Consider the following 26,185-nt stretch of genomic DNA (forward strand, 5'->3'; position numbering starts at 1 on the left):
AGTAAATGCACACCTTACATGCACACTAACTGTCTTTTCTAATTATTTTAGAATACAAGTATATGGGCCACTTAAGTTTTCTAAAATCAAAATCATTCATTATGCTAAAATAAAAAGCGTTCATTATGCTAAGCCGAAGGTAAATACAAAAATATGTACTGGGGAAATATTTCTGAGAATGTGGTTTTCCTCACCAAATGCAGCATCATGTGCCTTGAACAAAAGGAGCCATTACATTACTTTCTCTGAATTTAAGAAAAATTGCTGGCTAACTTAGCCTGTACTTATTTATTAGCAGTTCAGCAATGGCTGCAGGCTACAGATTAGACTGAGCAGCTAAAAAAGAAAAAAGCACTGCAGCACTGGTTTCTAACGGTTTCTAGTTTTAGAATAGGAGACAAAGCTCAGTGTTACAGCTGTTCAGAACTCTACAGAATGCTTCCTTGAAAAATGTGACTTTTGCCTTGTCAGGGCAAGTGAAGACCACGGGAACAGCTCATGTTGTACATCGCTGCTTGCTTTCAGCAGCTACATAGATGCAGCTCAAAGACCCTGCTGGAACTGTCAGCACTTGAAATTACAGGCTGACTTCAGTATGCATGTTCCACTTAAACAGGAACTGCCCAGTATTATGCTAGAAATTAAATGCCCTTTGGAAACAATATGAAAAGCTGATGAGGCTGTGTGCTAAGTAGTGTGCATGCTTTCCTAGTGTGCAGAAGAGCCCTGTGGCTTGTGTTATGCTACTTTATCCTAACGCTACCCTGTGCAAGAAAGATTGGTGCCACTGCTAGCAAAGAGCAATAACTCTTAGGAGAATGGTCCACTGACTGTTCTTCCTGGACAAGTGGTTTTACAAGACAAGGATCTCTGATAGGAACTCTAATAGTAAATAAACGTATGAGAACTTGTAGGCTTCTGGTTACTTCAGAGTTAAATTTGAGAAGGGCGTTCTTATAAACACCTTCCATTAATGAATGTCACGCTGCTTATTGTAGCCTCTCACCATACAGTGGTTCAGGTCCATCTGGACAAGTTCAGTCTGGATTTACCCCCATCCTCTGTAACAGAGAACAATTGTGGGAGGAAGCTGGAATTGCTAATCCAAAATCCTTCCATTACTACATTACTGATAAAGTAAGCTATGCCACTTGTAGGATGCTGATACTGAGAACTTGCCTTTTCCAGCTGATAGCAGCATTTAACTCAGCCATTGCTTGCATTAAATAAGAGTTTGCACCAATGTAATTTAGACCAATGCACTTAAAGTACAAAAAGCTGCACGACCTCTTTTGCTTCTGCTTTGTATGTGTAATTTTTGCTAGGCTTAAAATGAACAAAAATAGCTACCTATATGACTACTGAAGCTTGTGTATTAAATCTATTTAGGCTTCTATGCTGCTAAGCTAAACTGTTTTGTACTCAAGGCACCCAAACAACATGTCACCTCTCATACAGACCTGCAGAAAAGCCAAAGATTAGCTCTTAAAAGCCATAATCTGTTTTTCTCGTGTCTGGCAAATCTAAATGGCATGAGCATGGGGGAAGAAATGCTTCATTCTCTCCTAGGGATCAACAAGAGAACTGAGTTTAAAACAAGCAACATATTTAATCTGTTTTCATAAAAACTATACTAGTGACTTGCAAAAAATCCTTATGCCACACAGTTCTATTACGAATGTAGGACAAAGTTCCATGCACCAGATGTACACACAAACTATGCCTGTTCAAATGAATTCTCTCTCTCTCCCCAGTGGCAAGCAAGGTTTCGCAAAGTTTACTTTGGGATAACAAACTGTACCTAGAGTAATTTGAGAAGAAAACATGATAAAAGTCCAGTTTCTCCCTTTTCTTGTTTTGGAAGGAGAAATAAAACTATCAGCAAGTATAAAGTCATATGGCAGACCTTTGGCAACAGTTAGTTAAGCCAGAACGCATGTCTCCTGCCGCCTCACTCATGGCACAGTAGCACTTGCCAGTGTGGCCAAGCCAACTATGGCAGTGTAGGCACTTGGGGCTGAATCAGTAGACACAGGAATCCATTTGCTACTTTTAGGTGTCTGAGTGATATTTATTTGCTACCAACTTCCTAAAATCCCCTTTGAGCTGCTGCTTAGCAGTGCTTGGGCCTATGTTTTGTGCGCAGGAATATGCAAAACTGTTTAACACTTCTAAATTGTTCGGTAACCCAAGATTCTCTGGGTCGTTCCCTGCAAGTTTTTTTCACCTGCAAGCCTAAACACAGAAAGCACTTGCAAACATATTTGTTGGACCAAGTTTCACATAAAGGAAAGGGAGGTCTAGAGGTGTATTTCTCCTCTATCCAGTAGCCTGAGTAGCTAAAACACTTGAGGATGGGGTTTTTTTATTTTCACAATTTCATTTTTCCAAATTTCCTGCACTATGGAACAAGAACTAAACCTTTTTCATTATTGTAGCAACTACTCTATTTTGTGACACATACTTTGGTCTCTGCAACAGCATAAGCATCACCAATAAGATAAATAATCAAAATAGTAGTTCATATAGTTACATGTAAGAAGACAGTGCCCTCTGATACACCTTGGCTTCCTTGCCAGCTTCAGTGTGTACTACAGGCTCATTGACACAGAAGTTTGTAAGAGAGAGTTGGTGCAGTTCATATGCAAAATAATTCTGCAAAACACTGACAGAAACCATAGCAAAGATACAACTCATGATCTCATCTTTCCTGCAAGATCTTTTCTTCCAAAGTTACAAACAGACCTCTAATCTCATTGTCAGACTACACAGCACAGTTTGAATCAAATAAAAAATACATGAAATTCCAACAGATAGATGGGCAAAATCTTGTTCATAATGTAACTAATCACTCTGACTGTCCCTTGTGCATATTACTGTAGTCAGAGCCTACATCATAGAATCAGAGCATACACACATGCCAGAAACATCCTGCTACTCATTCTGCCTCTACTTTTCTTACTCCTGACTAGATTGCATGCTGGCGTTTGAGTTTTCCTCCAATTTCATCAATTGTCACCAGTTTATGAATTTATGAAAAGCAATAGTAACATTTCTTTGAGCCATTTCCACAAGGTTTAACCTATCACAAAGCACCAAAGTGATACTAGAACGTTAGTTAGGATAATGTTGCACAATGGGGAGGATTCTGCCTAAAGCAATCATTCATAAAGGATAAAATTCAGCATAGCTATAACTTACTCTAGAAGACAACTAAATTCTCATTTAAAAGATGGTGCTACAATAATGCATATTCTAGGTTATAGATTGTTGCTGGCAGGGGGGGGAGGGAGTTTGCCCCCTGATCACTACCTTTTGTTATTATTCTTCACCGCTCAGACCTGGACAGTTTCACCTCTGAACATTTACATCCCTTTATCTGCTGCTTGCAATGACAAAAGGAAAATATCAACCATGAATGAACAAAACCAAAAGCATTTCCCGCCCTTAAGAACTTGCTATGTGTCACAAAATATACTTTTAGACAACATGCAGCCAAGGTTACCTTTCTATAACAAAGCCCTATATATGCTGAACACATTGATATGAAATCACTTGCTCATCAAAATGGTATGCAATACCAAAGGCCAAAAGAATGCATATAAGATCAGGGATAGAATATTGTTCCCATTCATTTGAAGATGGAATTCTGTCTTACAAACTTGAAGGGGAAAATGTTTCAACTTTCACCTAGTTCTCTTAGATTCCAGCTTTAGACAAAACATTATGTTACTCTGGCCCCTTTCTTGTGTTACAGGCTATCTAAACGTGTTCTAGCTAAAGAAATCACTTACTTAACTGAACCTGGTGACCTGCAAGTGCACACTAGCAAAGGTGAGGTGAGGAGGAATGGGGAAAGGTTAAACAGTTCGTTTTATCTGTACTTTAATTAATGTTTTACCTAGAAAAAAGTCATTGGCTCTGGCAGAAATAAGTACGAGTATTTGATACCCATTATGACATGTACTCCGAAATAGGGTAGAAAGGAACTCCTCCCTCCCAAGTGGGTGTTCAAGCCTTCCAATTAGTAAGTCATTCCTTTGCTTCACCCTCTAAGCCCACAGTCTTGATTTGTTCTATATAAAGTGGAACAACAGAAAGCAGGAGCCTTCCTCCAGCTTCAGGCAGTATAACACAAGCTAGCTTTACTGTCATGAGCATGAAATGCTCTGCATGATAGTGCACCCTGAAAAACAACTTCCATAGATAATGCTAAAGCATATCACAATCATTGTACAAGTGCCTAACTCAAGGACAGTGATTATGCTTTGGCCACTACAAACTAAACAATTAGACCCAGTGATGCTCAAATTCACACCACCAATATAACTGTGGATTTGGCTTTGTGACCTTGACCCTTTTTTCCTCTTCTCAGTTGAGGTGCTTATATTGTTCTAGTCAAAGATGCTAAGTATTGATGCTTGACCACAGCAGAAAAAATATACTCCAAGCAGCACTGAAAAAATACCTTGCCATACAGAGGAAAATGACAGTAAAGCCTCAAAGTGCTGAGGAATTTGCATCCTGTGGGGTAAAATATTAAACAAGTGATAATGAAAACCATGCTCACAACCCTGAAAAGAACAAGAAAAAAAAAAAAAAAAGGCAAATCCAGAGCTAGAATATGCTTTTCTGGCAATAGAGTTCAGAGGCAGAGAATTACTATTAATTTACGTCCATATAATGAAAGCACTACCCCCCCAGTACATAGGACATAAACATGACAAACTGTAATGGTCTCTTTCTCTCTGGTTAAAACAAAGTAAAAGCCCACAGTTGTGATTCTGGGACACACTTTCCCAACGATCATCCAGCAGTTTGGTAATGTTTTGTTCTGGAAAATTCTCTAAGGTACCAGGAAATTTCAGTGCTAAAATTCCTTCAGCGATACTACTTCAATCACTGCCCTGAAAAAAGTTTAATATAGACTAGATAGCCAGAAGGCCAAAAACTCTTACTGAGTCTGCAAATCTTTACACCATTATATAACTCAGTAACTCTTAGCATCTAACTCAGTGCTGTGTAACGGCTGTTGATAGCTAATCCTCAGTGAAGCTAGGGGCTGTAAGAGACAAAGGAAAACCAATGCTAAGATACATGGAATCCTCTGCATTTATCAGACTATTCTCATAGAATATATAAACCCCCCAAATCTTAAAGTCACATCCATCCTATGAGATTGGGCTCCCCTGTACAGAACACATAGAGTGTAGATTAAGTGTATGAAGAGTAAAAGCGGCAAAGTGTGGAAGAGGATGAATCTGTCTTGCAGTTTAGCCTTTTTTTAACACAGTATCTAAGGCATAAAATATAACTGTTCATAGCATAGTTCAGTATGCCTTTGACAGAGCAACCTTGGCTCTGAAGTGAAGATGCCTGCCACTGCTCTAAAGTAACACGATTATTTCTGTTTGAGAAATGAGTTTAAGGAACACCATTTCTGTCTTGCTCTTGATTTCTTGTTTCTGAATGACATATGAGGCCAGAAAGGTCACAACGGCCTTTCCACAGAGGAGTGATGCCTGAAATAGGAGATCACTACATGAGATTCTCATTTCACTCTTTTAAATAGTATCCAAACTCATGGTCTGCTAACCTAATTTGAGTAGAATTTAGAACTGTATTTATAGCAGCTTTTCCACTCTGGAAACTGTCTTCACTTGCAGAAATTATGTTCTCTAGTAATTAAGTTGTGTATTACAAGCTGCAGTATTGCCTTTGAGCAAACCAGTTTGGGCTAAGCCTGGCTGCTTTTGATCCCAATTCCCTAATTATTAAGGATCAATCTCTTCACTTGTGTTTCTGTGAAGTGTGAAGGGTTCATGGGGATTGTTTGTGTCAGTTCTTTTCACAGGGGAATTAAGCTGCATTCAAAATCCTGCGGGAGCTAATGCAAAGTCAGCAAGTGCCAGTGCCTTTCTATCAGAGTCCTCCTAAATCAAGCTCTTAAGAAAGGATGTAACAGAAATAGCATTAGCCATAAGTGAACACTTCATATCAAATACTCAAACTGAATCTTTGCCCAGTTCCAAGCCAATTACAACTATACTGTCAGATTATGAGTTTTGGTGTGTTTCGTCCTCCTCTTTTTTTTTGATCCTTTCAGAAATAGAGCTGTGAGAAGAACACCACAGACCCCCTAGGAAAGGGAGTCAGTGTGCTGTAGAGTCACTCAGCTGTAATATGCAAGTTCTGAAAATTTTGCCCTCACAGCTTCCTCAGGCTTGGGCTGTACAGCTGAGCCAGGGCCCATGTGACTGTGAGTCTGCCTGGCTACTGCTAAAAGGAGCTCTCCCTGGCTATCTCCAGCACAAGCACACATACTGTTCCCACAGACTAAGCCTGTCATCACCAGCTGTACCACCTGCTTGGACTCCTGGGGCCCTTCTGCAACTCCTCCTATTACCAACCCATTTACTTGTTATAGCCTCATCCTGGCAGTGGAACAAGGCAATCAATGAAGACTATGCTTCTCTCTGGATCTGAAGAACATGATATCCCTTCTGAGGCATCAGAAGGTGATCAAAATAATTTCTCTGTCAGTTCTCTCGCTGTGAGCACAGTCCCAGCCATGCTCTAGACCCTTGCACATACATGTCCTCAAACCATCCTCACTGTTAAGTATGAACAACTGCAGGACTGCACAGCTGAGGAAACGAGAGAGCAATACCAGTATGATGCAACCCTTAGAGCTACATGTTGTCATTTTGCAATCACAGAATCAGCTAGGTTAGAAAACACCTTTAGAAGATCATCAAGTCCAACCAGAAGCCATGAAAACACTGTCGCAAACTGTTCCCCACTTCTTCCTGCTTTGCTTGGAGATATTTGGGCTGCACCTGGGAACAGGTATGGATTTTCTGGCAGAGAAGACACTAGCTACAGCTGCCAGAACTCCCCAGCTACTTGTGGTGTTTCCCAGTGCCTGGAGGAAGAGCTGAAGCTAAAATGTAGTGGGAAGGTTGATGCTCAATCTAGCCAGACCACCTCTAATGTGAAGTTGTCTTCTGTAGTTACAAACAACTGAAAGGCACAGGCAGTACTGCAGGAGCTTAGGAGCTGCCTGTACTGGCTGTACAGCCAATGAGCCTCATTATTCCACATCCCATCTCAGATAATTGCCAGTGGCAGAAAGCCTGGTGACATTTCCTAGTACAAGTGAGTACAACAACAAAAAAAAAAGATTGACACATCACTGCCCAGAGGAAAGGAGAAACTCCCTCATTCATCTAGGTTAGGGTAAAGTGAATGATCCATTATTTTATTTATTTATATTTTTAGTCAGGACAAGGAATAGCAAGATAGCTTTAAATACATGTCCCTTCCCTACAGATGCCCCCCCCCAAGTCATTCCTCTCCCCAAAGAGTTAAGCTGCTATATCTTCTGCTTTACAGCCTTAAACAGTATTTATGTCATATATAGCATGGAGGTGATGTAGCTTCATGTTCTGGTTCAACTAGTTCAAAGGAGCTTACACATTTCTTTCCCAATCCCAGTGTAAGAGAATTCCATTTCTAACATGTCTCTTGGTTCTTATTCTGTACTGTCCTATTTAGGTTCTGTAAACTTCTGAACTTCACAGAGTAAGCTCCCAAAAATGCTTGTGTAAAATTTTTGCCAATTGGCTAAGGTGCACTTTCATGTACACCAGCTAAAGAGCATCAGCTTTAGCAATATGTATTGCTTAGCCTCTCAAAATTAACCATAGCGTGTTTATTCCCATCAAGTTATCTGTTCAATGCATAAATGATAGATCCTCACAGGATGGTACCTAAAGCAGATTCACTGTCTGTGCTGGTAGAGCAAAGCAGGCTACCAGTTTTCTACCACAAGAGAGTAAAGCAGAAATGCTGTTACATCTGGAGGAAGACTACTGGGAGCCAAGATCTGAAGAGCAAAAGGAGCCAGCAATTCCCCAGTCAGCAATGAACTTTTAAACACATGCCTGACTGACTGGAATTACTTATGTGCTTAGAATTACATGCACACTGAAGTAATTGCCAAACTGGGGCCAATGGCTATATCTGACATGGTGAGCCAAAATAGTCCCTACCCCACTATGTACCAATGTTTCTGCTATTGAACCTGCACAAAGACCTGTACCATTAAGATGCAACTGAAGCCCCCGACTGAGAGGCTATGGAGGACCTAGTGCTAAACATGAAATTAGGCATTTGTTGACCTGGATATAGACCAAATAGCTGTATTTGCAGCACATCAAAGCCAGATGCAACTTGTTAAAAAAAAAAAAGGAACTGGCCAGCAATCCTTTCAGATTTTCTGGACAGCTGTGTCCACACTTTCAAAATATACTCTGATGATACCCAGGACAAGCAGATTCCAAATCTAACTCCTGAATGAGGACATGAACCTCAGACTGAAGGGAATTCTAGTTTGTTATCTGTTGAGCTTTTCATCTGCATTTGCTCCTGGCTGATGCAGTGGCACCTCATCAAAACGGTTTCTAAGAATATCATGTGCATTACTTAGAGTGCCTGCCACATAATTCAGGTCTGAGCACCACAGCACAGGGAATTAGCCCTTCATTTCCATTTGCAGCACTTAAAAGAGAGAGTTGTTACTTCAATAATTAATTTCAGAAAGAAATCTAGAACCTGCCCCTTTTCAAATCATGTGGGTAGGTGAAAATTCAGGGTTGGTAGATCAAGCAGACAGCCTGCAGGTAGAGAGACTGCACAAAGAGTCAGGATGTTCTCTGGCATGATCCTATTTATGAACAGCGAACATGAATTCCTCCTTCTGTCAGCAAAGGAAAAATAAGTGAAACACAGAGACAGTGTCTGAGGTCACAACTGCAAATGCCTTTGAAGGTGAAATTGTTGGTGTGGAAAACCTTTAACACTGCCTTAATCAAATTTCACTGTAGGGCCAAACTGAAAAAAATAAAAAAGGATGTAATTAAAAATTGAAGTCCAAAACTGTTCTTGAAAACTCCTACTCAGCTGCTGCATAACCTTGAAGCTGTCTGCACTCTCTGGCTGACTAAGTTGCCTAAAGCTGCCTCTGCACAGACCCAGAATTACCCGTCCTGGCAAAGCAGAGCAGGTCAGTATATAGTACCTGCCTTAACAGTGCCAAAATCCAAAGAACAAGTCCTTTTGTAGATCTCCTCTGCACACTTTCATTTCACTCCACCAACCCAGAAGCTGCACCTTCTGCCTTTTCTCACAGTTCATAAGAAAAGCTTCAGTTATATAGACATATTTAGGAAAAAAGAAAAAAAATTAGATGATTGCAAGGACACACAAGTGTGAATTCCAAGTGATTGATACCCTCACAGGCTAAAGAAGGGCAAGATCTCAGGAGTATGCTGTCCACTTGCTAGTTAGCTCTAGTGAAGCTGCATTGCCAAGCACAGAAGTATCTAACTGCCCTTGACACTGTACAGGTTCAGGATTCTCCAACTATCTGACATGTATCTAACAACCTACAGAGATGCACCTAACTTACTGGATTTATGAGGTATTACCTTCATCTACAGAGAATCATAGAACAGCTTGGGTTGGAAGTGACCTTCAAAGGTCATCTGTAGGCAAGTGAACAGTTAGCCTGCCTTGAAGATCAGGAGGTCTAATGACCTGGTACTATTTCTCAAATACAGTTACTAGGAATGCATGTTAGTGAACTAGAAGGTGAATTACAACAATCCACCACGATGATACCAAAAGATTATCTACACCTGGACCACTCCTATGACAGAAATATTTTCTGCTTACGGAGGACATTCTGACAGTCACAAATCTTCTGAACAAAAACACACACACAACTTTTGTGCTGCATCTGTGGAATAATTAGTGGCACCACCTACATTAAAAGCTCCTTGTACACCACAAGTGGGATGAAGCACTTTAAAGTGCCCTCCTGTGCTTACATCAGTCACTGTTAATTAAAATAATTTTGCTGGGACTTCCTTTAGCTTTTAAAAGAAATTAAAGGCCAACACAATCTCAATAGTGACTATCTTTGCAGGTGCTCCTCCTCATCACAGCCTGGCACCAAATCAGTGAGAAGGAATTTTTGACTGCATTTATTTTCCATGCCCGTGGGATCATGGCTGACTTAATCGGTGCATGTTCATTTGCTGTGTTTTCTGCTGCTGATCATGTTGAGAGGCTTCCACTCCCTGGATACTTAACCCCACATCTCTGCCAGAGTTCCACCCATCTCAGCTATTCATCTAACTACTACAGAAGGCACCTGACTCTATTAAAAGAGTCAAGTTTAAAAATAAATAAATAAATTTTAAAAGTAGATCAACTGGCAGAACTGAGATGACAGGAACTCTTGGAGACAAAAAGGTTTGAACCTGTAGTCAGACCAGACATCTCTAAAACACATAATCTGCCCCTCTCACTGTGCCCCGAGATCAACTCCTTTTTGGAGGAACAACAGTCTTTTTGTGGCAGGGTTGTACCATGACCTTTATGCTGACTGGGACTCTCAGGTGCTATTGTGGAAAAAAAAAAAACAACAAAACTCAAAAATATACAGGAAGGAATTAAAGATTTATATAATTCTTCAAAGTAAAGCCCAGTTTGATTTGATTAGTTGGTTTACAGCCTAAATATTACCACTCCTCTCCCTTGAGGCACCTGGTTAAATTTTATAAGTAATCCTGAGCATCTGTTTAGGGCAGAGAGTTTTTAAATTTTGCTAAACCTCTCGTGGGCTTTTGCTGTTATTGAGGCATACAGGTATCAATGATGCTAATTTAATTTTCAGCCAAATGCAAACTAACCGCTCACAATCCATCTTTTTCAGAGTCTGCCACAATATTGCAAGTATTTTGAACATTTACAATATTTGAAAAATTCCCATTCTCCTCCTTTCCAAGGCAGTATTAACCAGCAGATAGAGAAAAGCTGTAAAATTTCTTCCTTCTCAGGCCAAGCTATGACTTCCCATTCAAAGCTAGCTGTCTTTCAAAGTATTTAAGTTTCATCAGTGGCTGAAGGCCTCAGAGTAAAACAGAGCTTTGTTGGGTCTGGCATCACATAAAGCAGAGAGTCAGATTCTGTCCTGAAGTGCTTTCAGTCTAAGTAGGCAAAACAAAGCACACAGAAGGAACTGAAGGACCAAAAATAAATTACTTGTCTGAGATCATTCAGCAAGACAGGAATGTGCTGGTCTCACTTGTAATAATCACTTGGGTTGGGTAAAGAGGTTATGCTTGTTTCACATTTAACTGGCTCCCAATCCCCAGCACTAGATTTTATTAGGACAATGCTTCAAAGACAAAGCTATGATGTCCAATAAAGACTATGACAGCATTCAAACAAATGTTGTACTCAGAAGAGAACAATACAACAGGCTTCTTCTCAGAAATATCTCCTTAAATACACACTCATTTTCAGCTGAGACTGAATTAGTCAAAACGTATTCAATGTACTATGAACCCCTTTGGATTGCAAATCAGATTGGCAGAAGCAGGAAAAAAACCTTGCTCAGACATTAGGAACAATTCAGGCATCCAGCTTCACAAGTTATGACTCAGTCTGGCTTGATTTCTGGTAGGCAGATTAAAATGCATTGTTTGTAGCAAATAAAGCATGAATAATAGTATTGCCTTTGTCTGCCTCTTGCACCGCACTGCTGCTAGAGCTGTAGGAGACAATCCCCCCTGCTGGTGGTACTCACAAAGAGACTACCTTCAGCTTTCTGCTCATGAGAGGTTTTATGGTGGGGCAGGCCGAGTTCAGTGATGAAGACTGTTAAGTACCTCTCAGCTTCTCTTTATCTTGCCAAGTCCTAGAGTCAATATGGTGAGGTTGTTCCTATTCTTCAAGCTTCTTTGATCCAACCACTATATTAACAATATGATAACAAAGTGGTGTTTTTATTAGCATGTTTGATAAATTACATTCTACAGGATGTAACTCTGACCCCTGTGTTAACTTTTTGTCTTGCTTTATTCTTAGCAGGAGAGTTAATAAGACTGATTTCCTCATTGCAGGCCAAATGGCTATAAAAGTGCATTATCATTTCTTTGGCCCACGGGGAAGGATGCTGTCATCTTTTTGAAATAATAGAAATAATCTTAATTTACACTGAAAAGAAGCTTAATAGAAATTTGAGTGATGTGATGTACTTTGGAGGAAACAAACTTCCTTATGTTTGTTTTGTGTCTGTATCCACTAGACAGTCATGAGATTTTTTAAGTAACTATAGGTAAGTAGCAGTTGCACTACCAGAACTTTTTTAGCTTTGCTTAATATGCTTAAACTGAACAGTCCATGATCCAGAGACAAAACTATAGTCTCTCCCCTGAGAAGCACATAAAATGCCAGACTACAGAGAGCAGTCTGAGATCCCTACACACTCTCACACTCTGCTTCTTATGATATTTGAATTTGTTTTGCACTGTGGCAGAGTTCCAGCATAGAAAGGAATCCCACACAGATCCACTCTTACACTAGTGGGTTGCTTGCCTTTACGTTAACATTGCTGAACAAGCACTGAAGTCAGTAAAAAGAAAAATAGGGAGATCAGCACTGCTATTTCCCCCTGGTGCTCCAGCTGCAGTCTCAAAGAAAAGAGTAGCAGCTGTTACCAGGTATCTGTGTCCTGTTATGAAACCAGGAGGAGGAGCACTTATTTCTGAATCTAGCTTTGGTTAAGGCAAGACAAAAATAACAAACTGCTCAGAAAAGTTACAGGCGTATGAGAAAGCAGAAATTAGATGCCCAGAAACACCAAAGCTGGCGCAATGAGGTTAGCTGACAGGTTTTGGACTTTTGCCCTCATCTCTAGCCAAAGGGCAAGGTACAGGCTTGTGAGTGGTCAACACTGCTGTTCCTGACTGTCCTCACTATCACACTTTATCTAACTGTATCTTGAATTAGAACCGAGTAACTACATTAACTCTCAACAAACCCCTCAAGTCCCACTGCTAAGTTTTTTACTATTATTATTTTCTTTTCAATGAGCTGTGGACTATACAAACCAAGGTGCTACTGCACTGTGGGATGCGTAAAACTGCCTGTGTATTTGCTCTTGAGACCAAACCAGCCTGGGACCTGAACTGCTGCTGTACTCACCACTGCAGAGACCTGCTTTTCCCAAGCTTTGTATGCCTCTGCCCTCCATTCCCTCTCAATAAATGAAGCTGACAACTGTACCATCTATCACAACATAAAACTACATTGCCTCACCACACTTCCTCCTGGGACATAAAGTCTAGGACTTTCTAGTTTCCAAAGTTTTACTTCAACAGGATCCACCTACTTTTTTTTTTTTTTTTATACTTATGTTTCAGAAACTCAGGCAGCAAGAACACATCACTCAGGCAATGCAGAAAGTCTCCAGCACAGCACAAGTGGACTACTTTGGAAAACATAATTAGTGGGTTAGAGTTTTCAATACATTGCTGAAAACATAATCTCTTATAATTTAAGTCCTGACTATGCTACCACCTACTAACACATAGAAAGAGTCACCAAAGTGGAACTGCTCTTTAGTCTCACCATGATTAGCACCTGCCACAGGCGATGTAAATTCCTTAGTAGCTGGGAGCTAGCATTAGAGCAAGGTCAAGGGGTTTTGTGTTTGTTGGTTATTTTCTTCCAGGGATGAAAAATAAAAAGCCATAAGAGACACAGGAGGCAACAGGGTTTTTTTCCACTTATCTTTCTCTTTTCCCGTTTGCCAAACACAAGGGATATTTTTTTTTCTTTTAGAATTTTCTTTTGAAACTTTAAATGCTGATGGGGAAATTTATTGTAACATTTTTCTGAAGCAATTTCCCTTCCTGTACTTCATGTGTTCTATCAAATTTATACTACTTTAGCTACAAAGTCTATACCCTGCATCACTAACTACTGCCTAAAATATAATTCACAACTAATTAAACATTTGCTGTAGGTCTGCAGAGTAGAGGCTGATTACATGATCCCAACACCTTTTTGCAACTCATTAACTAATCCGGATAAATGTATGAAAATATCTTCTTTCTTAATATCACATTTCCAAGCAGGCAATGGCAATTCCACGAGAATTTGTAGCAGCTTCATAGGAAGATATGAGGTAGGCCTCAGCACTGCAAGCTCCCAAATACTTAGGAGAGTATTTCTAGCTCCCTTTTCCCCTAGTAAAGCTCTCTGATAGAATAACTAAATTTAAACAAGATCGTTGAATTTCTAGCTATATGTAGACCTCATACTGCCAGATAGAAGTTTGAAAACTCAACGCCTAACATTTTTGTTCTGTTATGAACTGCTCTAGTTTAATCTGATTCTGCTAGAGGTATAGGTTGAGGTATGTGGAAATAGCAAAACTTTGCGTCTGTGCTGTAAAAAAAACCCTCTATTCATGCTAGAAAACTTTTTCTAGTGGATAGTTTAAGGTATTGAGTTATTCTAGCCGTAGATATGGATGCTTTTCAGCTGCTTTCAATCTCTGAGTGCTGATATGCAAAAATTCATTATATACAAAGCAAGCATGCATCTGAAATCTTTCAGTATGCAAGAGACCTACTTCTGTCATTGTGTCCTTAGCTTCAAATACTCCTAATTAGCAGCTGAACTCCAATCTTTTAATGAGTCTGTAACATCATTTAGTTCTGAAGCCACATGCTGTTCAGATTGCTCTTCCAATTTTAATGTGAGTTAAATTAGGGTTTAACTTTTATTCATCTCCGAAGTTTCTCAGCCGTGAATAATGCTCACAGCTCAGTGATCTGGCTGGTATTTGTTACCTGTACCATGCTGCTGAATTGCTACTAGATGTCCCAACAAGCTGCGGCTGGGTCAGCTGACAACTGTCAGAAAACAAAGTGAAAGGGAAAATAGCAACAGACTCTCCTAAGCTTCATTGTGTGGTGTGAAAACCAGGATACCTTAACCAGCCTTTGTAATGTTCAGGGATTAATTAAAGGATAATGTTTGCTCTAGAGGAGTTTATGAGGCAATAAATAGCTTTTTGTGGCTGATTAAATGCCAAAGCAAAGCTGATAAAGGCATCTAATTATTGCAAAAGCCATTTAGTGCCTTGAATACATCTCTGCCATTGGGTAAGTCTTATGGGCTGATGAAAGCTCAGCGGCAGGCTAACAAAACAGGGAGAAAGTCTCCCTACCTGTAGAGACTTTGAATAGGTAAATAAACTCACAAAGCATACAGCACATCCCCAAACTCTGACGGATCCTCACTTGTAAGGAAACAGTCGAACTACATGAGAAAATGGCCATTTCTGCTGCTCTACAAACACTTCAACAGCACACAGGCCACATTCTCGGGCCAAGCACCCTTGCTGTACCAGCAGGGCTGCAAAACCACCGGAAAACCCACTGGAGTGCTAGCTGGTTTTGTAGCTGCAGCAGAGCAGTACTGCAGCTCACCCGCCTTACCCCGGATTCTGAGGTGGTTGGTTTTGTTGGCGTGGTTCGAGGCCAGCTCGCACCGGGCCACAGCAACTGCTGGTGCCTCAGAGAGCAGCGGGGGTGGCGGTGGGACCCTGCCCCATCCCTCCGCTGTCCCTGAGGAATGTGGCGTTACCTGAGCAGGCAGCGGGGCCGGATCGAGGCCGGCGGCTTCTGGAAGGACCAACAGGCAGGGCGGGCTGCGCGTGCCGCCCAACGGACACCAACGGCCGCGCGGTCCCACTCGCCAATGCCGGCTCGCGCTCCCGCCTGTGAGGGCTGGGGAGGGCGACTGAGAGGCCGCGGCTTTTACTCTCTTTTACTCTCTTGCTACTTTTGTTTCCGCTGGAGCATAACGGGCGGTGAAGGTACGACGGCAATCCTGCCTGCTGCACCCTCACAGCCGCCCACGAGCCTGGCAGTCTGTGTGTACGTGGTGTGGTTTCGCCAGGTTTCTGTGCAGATGCAAGAAGCTGTTTGCCGTTTAAGCTTACTTAGACTTGCATCTCATTTGGTGGTGGCACACCAGGCGCCTGCACTGGTGGTTGGAGCTACTTTTCCTGCTCAAGAAGGTTGAGGGCTATGGTTCATGAGGCTCCCAGGGGGGTAAGGTATTCCAATCTTCTACACAGTGGTTCTGTGGTGGCTTCAGGATCTCTGACCATGGCTGTATTGGATGTAAAAAATGCTGAACAGTAGGAACCTGGGAGAAATAAACCAGAATGTGTCTTGGAAGATGGGCTGATGGCCAAGTGCATCTCATGTCCCTTCTTCCTCCTTTGCTTCCCTTTACGCCACACAGCCCATGTGAGCTGTCACAGTATTTATTTTTTTCCCCACTTTTCTTGCTTTGGTTGCTGCCTTGCTCTTCGGCTGGGAAATAATAGGCACAGCCAAAGAGTGATGTAACTTGTAACTGCGAGAACACACAGTTCTCCATTTTATAAACAATAATTAACTACTGCTGACTGCGCTGGCCCTGAGAAGCCTGAAATGCTGATCGCATCTTGCAGCTCTTCACAGGGCAGCAAAGGAAGTATCAGCAGAAGTGTCAACTTCAAATTCTGCCGCATTTTCCTTTCAGGCTTGCAGATGAACTGATCATTTAACTGATGTGATGCCTGAGTGGGTGAGCGTTAAATTAATCGTAAATAAATACTGATGGGCTGGCACTGGCTGTTGGTTTGGTTAGTGTGCATTATGCTTTTTTGTCTGCAGCCTCTTGAAAATACATTCTCTTAGGAGAATGAGTATGAGCAGTATTTTGACACTATGCACAGATAGGAACAATGTTTATATAGGGGTACCCAAAGATTCCAATGAACAGGAAATGCATGTCAATACTTGTAGTTTGGTTGGCAAGATTGTTGTGTTCTGTGAGTGATGATATTTGTGAGACAGAGGCACCGAAGTTGAATAGTTGCAAATGTCAGAAGTGTTTTATAATTTGGACTAAGTGGAAATGGGGACAGCATTTTCCTAAAGTCACATTGTTTTGGTAGCACAAAGTTAAAAGTCAGTTTTCTCCTACGTGAAGTAGCTCTGATTGAGAGGCAGGAAGCAGATTGCGTTATTTTCTGGGGGTTGATGTCTTTTTAATGGCTTCCTTCTCTGGCTGTGGCAGAGATTGTGCACAATTCAACTGACTTTTTCAAGTTCTCTCTACTAACTTGCAAAAGCAATTAGATTTGAACATCTGCAGTAACCGTTTCCTTGGCTTCTAACAGATTTCTACTTGAAGTCTTTATTTCTGGGATGCCAGGCTGTGATTGATAATTAAATCGCCATAAGTGCAGCATGAGTCATGTGAAACAGGGTCAGAATACATAAAAGTGTATCTGCAGAGAACAATATTTATTCAAAGAGAAATAACAAGAGGAACAGTAGTAAAAAGCATACCACAGCTACCACTCAAATCACTTGCTGCTGGTATACTGATAAGTATTCCTGTTTTCTTGAAGGAATATCTAAGCAGCCAGCCTGCATAAACTATGAAATGTAATTACCCTGACATATGGGAAATCTCTGGCAGGCACAGAATTGGCATGGACAGCGCAGCATCACCCTGCGAAGGCCCTGGGACCCAGAGTGCATTGGAGATGTGGCCAGCGTGTTGATAGCTCAGCTATTTCTGAGCCTCTGACTAAATTGCAGATTAGTTCAATTTGCCACATTCCTGGAACAGCCCTTTGGCAGGATTATTACTCTTCCTTTCTCCCCATATCTGCACTTCACCCCTCCCTACTTTTGCTGCAGTTTTGTACCTGAGTCTGAATTTATGGTATTGAAGTTGTTGCTCTGTGGATTGACTTCCTTCTGTCATCTAAACAGGGAAATAGAGGAGCAAACATTTTCCTTTTGTATGTTCCAACTTAGCAAATCCTGGTCTGAATTTAAAACTGCAGGTCATTGTCTATAAGAGCATATGTTTACTGATTACTTGATAAATTAATGACAGACACCCAACCACTGAGTTAGCTACTGATACAAGCTAAGAAAGCAGCACAGGTTTTGAGTGTGAAAATTCTTTAAGATTTGGGGGAAGGAAAGGGAAAGATAGCCTAACAAGGTTATTAAATCTATGTCTGTGTTCCCTAGTGTTATATGCTGTTAAGCACTTTGTTTCTTCCATTTAAAATATTTAAGATTTGGCAGTTTAGCATTAGTTTAGTCTTTCACACACATATATATACACACACCCAGAGTAAAATGGATTTAGAGTAACAGCTTTTTAGTCGGTGTAAATTCAGTCTTAGCCCTGCTTGTGCTAAGCAGCAGATCTGCTCCTTTTTTCACAGGATCTTGGACTTTTCCATCTGTGCAGAAGCTACAGATTCTGAAAACCAGCCTCGCACTTGATTCAGCTGGACATCTATCCAGTTTTTTTAATGAGAGGTCAATGGTGGACCTGTCTCCTCCAAAAGCATTAAGGAGCAGGATTAAAAAAAAAAAAAAAAACACAAACAAAAAAAACCCCCCCAACAAACAAAAGAAAACATTTGCAGAAAAACAGCTTTTTGCTTAAAAGGATTCCAAAGATGCCATGCATAGAGAAAGACAGACTTGTCAAATTGAATTCTTAAGTTTAACAGACACTTCGAAAGGCATGACTTGAAGAAGGTAGTTTTCCCTTTAATTTCAAGTAGGACTTCACACATCCTTAAAAATTTGGTTGAAAAGCACCATTATAAATACAGTTGTTTCAAAGTACTTCTTCCAGCCCACCAGTGAGAAGTACTTAGTTTTCACAAACTAGCAGACTTTGAATCTGGGACTACATTAATTTGAAGGTATAGCTTTGGTGTTCTTTTGATGCCATTAAAATAATGGAGACAAAGTAGTAATTCAGTGGAAATTACACACAATTCATCAAGCCTTGGGCGTGCATGGTGCTATTCACAGGTCATGCTTTTTGGGGCCTGCAATGACTGAATTTGCAGTTGTTAAGTAATACACTGCAGTAGGGACAGAGCTTTAGACTGAAATTGGTGCTGACAACTTGACACCCCTGCCCTATTTTTGAAGATTTTATTTCAACCTACAAATAAAACACTTCTATTTCAGCGCAGACCCTGGTCCAGTCCAGTTGGATACCCATTAGACAGGTCAGTGTGGGTCAGAGGTATTTCAAGAGCATGTTTCTTTCTTGGGTTTTGCTGTAAGTGAATCCAGTGAGAAAAATGCACGAACAAGCCAGATCCTGGTAAATGGTCTGCCAGCTTGAAAAACATAAAAATGCTCATAGTTAAATATTAAGGTAACTAACTGGAAATGTTTTTCTTTATGTACTTAGTGCAGTGTTCCTGCTGGTTTTAATTTCTGAAAGTGTTAATTCAGAACACTTATGATCAGTCAGTACATGTAATAATCTTGAAACAATTACTCTAGGTTTTGCTCCCTCATTTTCCAGGTGCAGAAGTCTTTTTGATGTCATATCCAAGAGAGCTATCACTACAAGTATTATGGTTGCATAGTGACCTCAGTGTGATGACTGCTTTAAAGCAGTCTTTGGCTGTGTATTTCTTTTCCAACAGAAGCCACGCAGTTTCCTACCACTGCAACTAATGAAGCTCTTGAAGAAAAACATATGCAGTGTCTTCTGACTAAATAAGAGGTTTCTTTATTCAAACATATTATTTCTGGACACTATAATCAGATTACTGCTCCAGGCTATCTTAAAAGTACCCCGTATTCCAGCATTTTAATTTCTCTGCAGCAGAACTCCAAACCCATCTTGTCTCTCCCCCTGCTTGCATTATCAGTTGAAAGAACAACAGAAATGTTTATGTATGAAGGCAGAAATGACTAAGAATACTACTAATAATCCAACTGTAATTTCCCAAAGCTTTAGTTTTTACACCTAGTCAGCTACAGTGAAAGCCTTCACTACAGGATAAACTTAAATGTGGACATACACAACATACAAGTTATATATTCCCAGTTTTGTTTATTTTCATGGAATGCTAATTTAGTTACAATATGGCAGTTCAGAACTACTGAAATGTGACATAAATTCATCTCCAATGCTGCAGAACAGTCTTGATTTATATATATTGTTTTAAAACAATCTTATTTTACATAGTTGAGGTCTCTGGTGTTTTTTAAGCTCTGATGCTTAAGCACACAGCAAGCTACAAACCTTAGGTTTTATATTATACATATATTCTATGTATCCAGACAACTGCTGTAAGTTATCTATAATTTAATATTTATAAAAAGTGCATATACTGGTACATATGCACATCTAAAAACACTTTTACTACTGCCTCCCTTTTATAAAAAGCTGTGTAACATACAGCCATATTATTCTCACTCACTGCTATTAAAGTCCCTTACTATCTTTATTACACCATTTAAACTATTCAATTACCTCAAACAGAATGTAGGTATCCTCTATGTATGTTTTCTCCTAAAGAAAAAAAGTCTTCCCTATTCCTTTAAGAAGCTTTAAATCATGCATCAGTTTAGTAAACAGTCACTTTAGCATGGATTTCAGAATCCTAGACAGTGTAAAATCTACTTCTGGAAAAATGTCTGTATATTTCATTTCTTATTTTAGTTACAAAAAATATATAGGATTGAAACATACTGAATACATGCATCTCTCAAAGTGGCTATACTCTAGCCTTATAGATAAATTAAAAAAGTACACCCCTGCTAACAGGATGCAAACATGACCTCAAATAGGCCATTACCTGTATTTAATATATCGCATTACATTAAAAAGTTCAAGTCAGCTGTTCTCTCAAGATGGTGTCAAAAGACTGAAGAGCATAATGTATTGATACTCAATACACAAAGGTGGGTGCACACACCTAGTGCCAGATAATTATTCAATACTTTCAAGGCTTCTAGGCTTTGCCTCTGGTGATACACATCCTGAAATGATCTGAAGAGTTTTAAATTGAAAACTGTTCTTTAATACATCATGTTGTGTTTAAAAGAAAAATATACACTGAACAACCTGAAGTACTCACTGAAACAACTGTACAAAACTATTATAGATACAGAAAGAAATAATGGTGGACTTAACTTCAAACAAAAGGAACACTTGTTAACATGTGTATAAACTTGCTTTGTTTTATTCTTCTACCAAGAGAGAATTTGTAGCTGTTCAGAACAAGTAAAATTCAAACCACCTCACGATGTTTACATTTAAAGTTTTTATACAGTGCAAATGTTTAAGACAGAGTAACTCCCCAGTGAAACAGGTGACACTACTCAGTGTCATTCTTTTGAAGATTCTTCTTTCAGTAAGTCTATTTACACATTAAGCTAAAGGTTCACTATATACGCTTTGAAGTTTGCTGAATATCAGCAGAAGAATGTGAACTAGCAGCAGTTGAATTATGAATATATGATGGTTACTTTAATGAATGCATAAAGTTTTCAAGACTGTATTCAGTGTCATACTGTTCTTGATCCCATAGTTCTCCAAGGTTTTCAAGGACTGATTTCATTGATGCTTTCCCAGAAGAGGTAGAGGTATCTGCTTTTTCAGTTTTTTCATCCTTCACCAAAGAAAAAAAAAGGCAATTAATATACCAAATAATATTTTCAGGAATATGCAAAATTCTTCAAAATCTTGCAGTTCTTTCAGGGAAACAGCACATCATCCTGTTTTTCAGACAGCTATCTACTATCCATCATTTCAACCTCTAGTGTTCATGTCATCAAATTTTACATTTCAAAGCAAAGCTTTTCCCTAAGCTTACTCTATTTTTGGTAGGTATTTGTAAAATAGCTTTTTACCTTGTCAAGAGTGAACAGATCAAGAAGCTGTTCTGTTCCCATGCTCTGCAGGCTTGTGTTTTCTTGGCTGATCACTGTATTTGCAATATTCATTTTGAACTTCTGAAGACCCATGATCTTTTCCTCCAGAGTTCCCCTGGTTATCAGGCGATATACATTAACAACACGTTTCTGAAAGGAAAAAAAAAGTACACACACACAAAATTAAAAAGATAAAAATATCTTAGGTATTTAGGTATTCAAGACACCATAACTTTTTAGTATTCCTCATGGAGAGTCTGGAAGCAGTTTGGCTTGGAGTTACCCTTTGGTACTTTTACTCAGTAAGTTTAATTGATGTCAGATTAAATGAATGAGACTATGCCAGCATACAGTAGAGGCACTTGCAATTGCATCTGTACTCAGGAAGTTAAGAATTCACTACTTTTTACAGCTGCAGAGGGAGACTAACAGCAGTCACTCTTTCCCTGTCCTGGCATCAGAGAAGGACAGCCCTGTGGGGGCTTTCCTTCAAGTTTCTTGTCTCAGTTGAATATCTTCCTCCCCTGAAGGGCAATTCTTCCCTGGTCCCTCCTCAGCAGCTCAGATAGTACAGAATTAGAAGGCATACCAAGTTCAGGATAGGATAAAAAAGTACACACTTCATCTAGCATACTTGCAAGGAAACAGTATGAATTGAAGCTTTTCAGACATCAGTTCTCATATGCTACAACCTTATCCCAATTCAAAAAACACGAGTTCAGCAAGGGAAGAATCTTATGGGAAATTAAAGAGTTGTTCACCTGCCCAATGCGATGTGCCCTATCCATGGCTTGCAGGTCTCTCATTGGGTTCCAGTCATGTTCCACAAACACTACTGTATCGGCCCCCGTTAAGTTAAGTCCCAGTCCACCAACATGAGTTGTGAGCAAAAGAACATCTATAGATGGATCATTATTAAACCTGCACACACACAAAAAGTATAGTAAATTTTATATAAATGATGAACTTGTGAACCTCAGCTGCTCTGAGACAGACCAAAGAACAATTTCATACCATATAAATAATATAGCTCACTACAGTTCCTCGTATTGCTTGTGAAGGGATATGCTTACCGGGAAACAATGGAATGCCTCTGACCAGCAGGAATGCTGCCATCTAGTCGTAAATAAGTAACTGAAGGTAACTGAGGTCGAAGAAGGTCGTGCTCCACTATATCCAGCATGCTTTTAAGTTGACAGAAGATAAGTACTCTGTGCTGGGCCACAACAGCTTCTGTACCGCTTTCTGAAGATCCACCATTCCCCAAACCACAGTCTAGCAGCAGCTTAAAGTAAAACAGCATTAAAGCATATCATCAAAGTAACAGTAGATCTCATGTAAACATTGACACTGATGAATTGTTAAAAGTAGAAATAAGAGAAACAAACTTTAAAGGAAGTCTGGGGCAGTCAAATGATAATGCAAAGTTTGGCTTTATTGTCAAAGTGAAAAATTAAGAGTCAACAGAATAGTCACTTTCATTTTGTTTTACTTAAAAATAGAACTGAAGTATGTACTGCAATCTAACATTTTCAAGCTAACAGTCTCCCATATAATAAATGTTTTTCTGTAATAGGAGGGGTAGGAGTAAGAAACAGAATAAAAGTAAGCTTTTTGGCAAAGCAGCAAAAATTCTGTAATCCTCCTGAAGCAAGCTCATGCTTCCCCTTCTCCCTCAAATTAAACAGGAAAAATAGGACATATGCCTAAAAAACCCTTGTACTCTATTTCATTTGATACTTAACTGAAGCTTTAAGATAATTTTCATATTGATAAAGTCTTAAACTTTTTTAATTGTAACATCAGTAAAGACATTTAGGAAATTAAGGCACAACATGCACATCTACTTACTTGTTTTAAAGCAGACAGCTTAGGTGCATGTTGGATGTCTCTAAGAGATGAACTATGAGTTGCGAGTTGCTCTGTAATTCTTTTATATTCTGGGTGTTGGGTTGTTAGCACTAATGCTGGATGGTTGCATAGCTTCCTTAAGTATTGCAGTGCCTTGAATTGTTTAGGAAATGAAGTTCAAAGAAATAGTAATAATGTAGTTACAGAAAAAAATGATGAACAAAATTGATTATAAAGTATAGGGGCCACTCAGCTTCATTCCACAATTTGGACTTCAGGATATATTTTCATTACAATAATGTAACATATTTATGTTAACTAGACCAGTATTTTGAACTGTATCAAATAACTATTAAGTGTGTAATGATCTTGGTTTCTGTTGCAGGAAAAGTACACAAACTACCATTTCCCACACCTTCATGTGAGTGTGGGATACAGTAGCTGGGTTTGGGAGCTGTGTAGAGGCTTTGAGAATGGTTGTTTCCAAGTAGCCAGGACTTAACCTGCAATTCTGTCAGAACATGAACCTTCATAAATTCAGACCTAACCTTAAGGAATTTTTTTTTGTTCATGGTTTAGTATCTTAATTTTGTACTGTAACAACTAATAAAACCAAAATTAGTTCCCTCTCTTTTTGAGGTTTTGCACTTCTGGTAATCAGTTTTTAATCAAAAGTAGTATCCAAGATCCACAAACAGCTGAACACCAGTTAAACACAACATATTAAAAAGACAGTTTTATATTACTTAAAACCCAAGAACATAATTAAAGCATAATAGCTGTATATCACTTTCAGGCAGTCTGATCCAAGATCTAAATATTTTACTTGGATCATGCGGCCATAAATGTACAAGTCAGCTATTTTGATTATCATTTTTCATTAACCTAGAAATAGTAACCAGAAATAAATGAAGTAGGTACTAAAAATTAAAAAGACATCTGTACCTGAAACACATGACCTGTAGCTTTAAGCTTTGGTTTTTCAGTTTCTTCATTCAGTGAAATTGAAGAAACTGTTTCATCGATATCACATTTGGCACGAGACTTGGCAAAATCTTCATAAAGCTGAACCTGTACAGCAGACAAGAGAATGACTATGTTTCCTCAGACAGAAATAAGACAGCCATTTTTTGATTTTAGTTCCAAGTTAAAGTTCTGAATTACCATAAATCAAGAAAACTATATATGGAGCACATGATCAATATTAACAGTGCAATCTCTTGCAGTTTTCTTTCAGCTTGGAAAGATGTTACTATAGAATGATGCCAGAAATTAAGCTAAATAAATGCTCTATTGTAACTGGATTGATATTAGTTTTAAAATACATACTACAAAAAGCCTTTTAGCCCCATGGTCCCAAAGAATGTCAGAGGTGACATCAGATTGACCCAGGAATACAGAAGTGGTTCCTTTGTGGTCTTAACTGTGCTGAAAACACGAAGCTTCCAGCCACTTCTGAAGCGTACCTGCAGAGGACTGAGAATACAGTAATAATCTTGAATAATTTTGGGTGGAAGATCCTGCAGTACATCCTCCTTCATCCTCCTTAGGAGGAATGGCAGAACCTGGCGGTGCAGTGCTTCCATTGCAAGAACCCCTGGAGGAGAGAACGGAAGCCGCATTTTAGGGAAAAAGAAATTTGGAATGCCCGCCTGTCACCTATTTCTTACACTGGAACCTATAACACTTTCTCTTTTCATCTGCAATTCTCATTTAAAGGAATAAAACAAAGATTTAACATTTGATCCTTACCAGCCTCTTGTTCTCGGCTGGAGCTTCGGGCATCTCTACTTGCCAGTATTGGTTTGCCATAACGAGCTGCAAATTGGCGTTCAGTACCCAAAAATCCCGGCATGAGGAAGTCAAACAATGACCACAACTCTAAGACATTGTTCTGACATACACAAAACATTTTTAAAATTATTTTCAGAAGTAAAGAGTTGTTACAAATTATCACAAACATTTACATGCGTATTTAACTATTTAACCCTGCCTATAAAACTACAAACAGAACACTCTGGCATACTTTTGAGCTCTTGGAAATTGGTGGCTTTTTTATCAAACTAAGTTACAGAAGACCTGCACCTACACTTTGGCACATAAGACTTTCTACTGCGTCTGACGTATTAAGCCACACTCAACAGCAAACCCCAGGAGACATGAGTGGCCTTAGACAGATACTCCACAAACAAGTCATTAGGAGAAAGCCCAAAGTCTGGGGTTCTGGAACCTTCCCTGCCTGCTGGTTATAGAACAAATGGTAGAGAGTCTTGTTGCCAACTTTTGAGGTCCCATTAGTACCATGGATCCTGCACCTATTCCCTGAAACATGGGTATACTAGGAAAGGAAAAAGATGCAGTTTCAAGTATTTAGCAGTGAAAGGCTTTTCTTTTTTTTTTTTTTAAATAAAATGTATATACTTCAAACAAGACTACTAATAAAAAGCACTATCAGACTGCAAAATAGATCTGTCTCACTTGTTTTCTACCACTCACTCAACTCCTTAGGAAAAGGGAAGCAGTTACCTGGATTGGTGTCCCAGAAAGAATAATCCTGTAATTCGCAGTCAGCTGTTTTACTGCTTTTGAGAGTTTTGTTTTTCCATTTTTTATTACATGGCCTTCATCAAGAATGCAGTAATTAAACTTAATATTTCTGGAAAAGAAGAATACAGACTTAAGTA

The 26,185-nt window shown here is 39.5% G+C and overlaps 1 protein-coding gene across 1 annotated transcript in view; it reads right to left on the reverse strand.

Annotated features, from left to right (window-relative positions):
- Positions 1–19,807: 19,807 nt before the first annotated feature.
- The window catches only part of BTAF1 (B-TFIID TATA-box binding protein associated factor 1), a 44,387-nt gene continuing 38,009 nt past the window's right edge, over positions 19,808–26,185 (reverse strand). Inside the window, exons 30-38 of the mRNA XM_005144058.3 lie at positions 26,028–26,157; positions 25,254–25,395; positions 24,968–25,098; positions 24,447–24,572; positions 23,502–23,654; positions 22,724–22,935; positions 22,412–22,571; positions 21,630–21,800; positions 19,808–21,388 (exon numbers count right to left, since the gene is read on the reverse strand). Coding sequence (XP_005144115.1) covers positions 21,242–21,388; positions 21,630–21,800; positions 22,412–22,571; positions 22,724–22,935; positions 23,502–23,654; positions 24,447–24,572; positions 24,968–25,098; positions 25,254–25,395; positions 26,028–26,157 — 1,372 coding nt within the window. The 3' untranslated portion in view covers positions 19,808–21,241. The remainder of the gene's footprint in view (positions 21,389–21,629; positions 21,801–22,411; positions 22,572–22,723; positions 22,936–23,501; positions 23,655–24,446; positions 24,573–24,967; positions 25,099–25,253; positions 25,396–26,027; positions 26,158–26,185) is intronic.

Source organism: Melopsittacus undulatus, chromosome 4 (assembly GCF_012275295.1).
Source record: "Melopsittacus undulatus isolate bMelUnd1 chromosome 4, bMelUnd1.mat.Z, whole genome shotgun sequence".
NCBI classification, from domain to species: domain Eukaryota; kingdom Metazoa; phylum Chordata; class Aves; order Psittaciformes; family Psittaculidae; genus Melopsittacus; species Melopsittacus undulatus.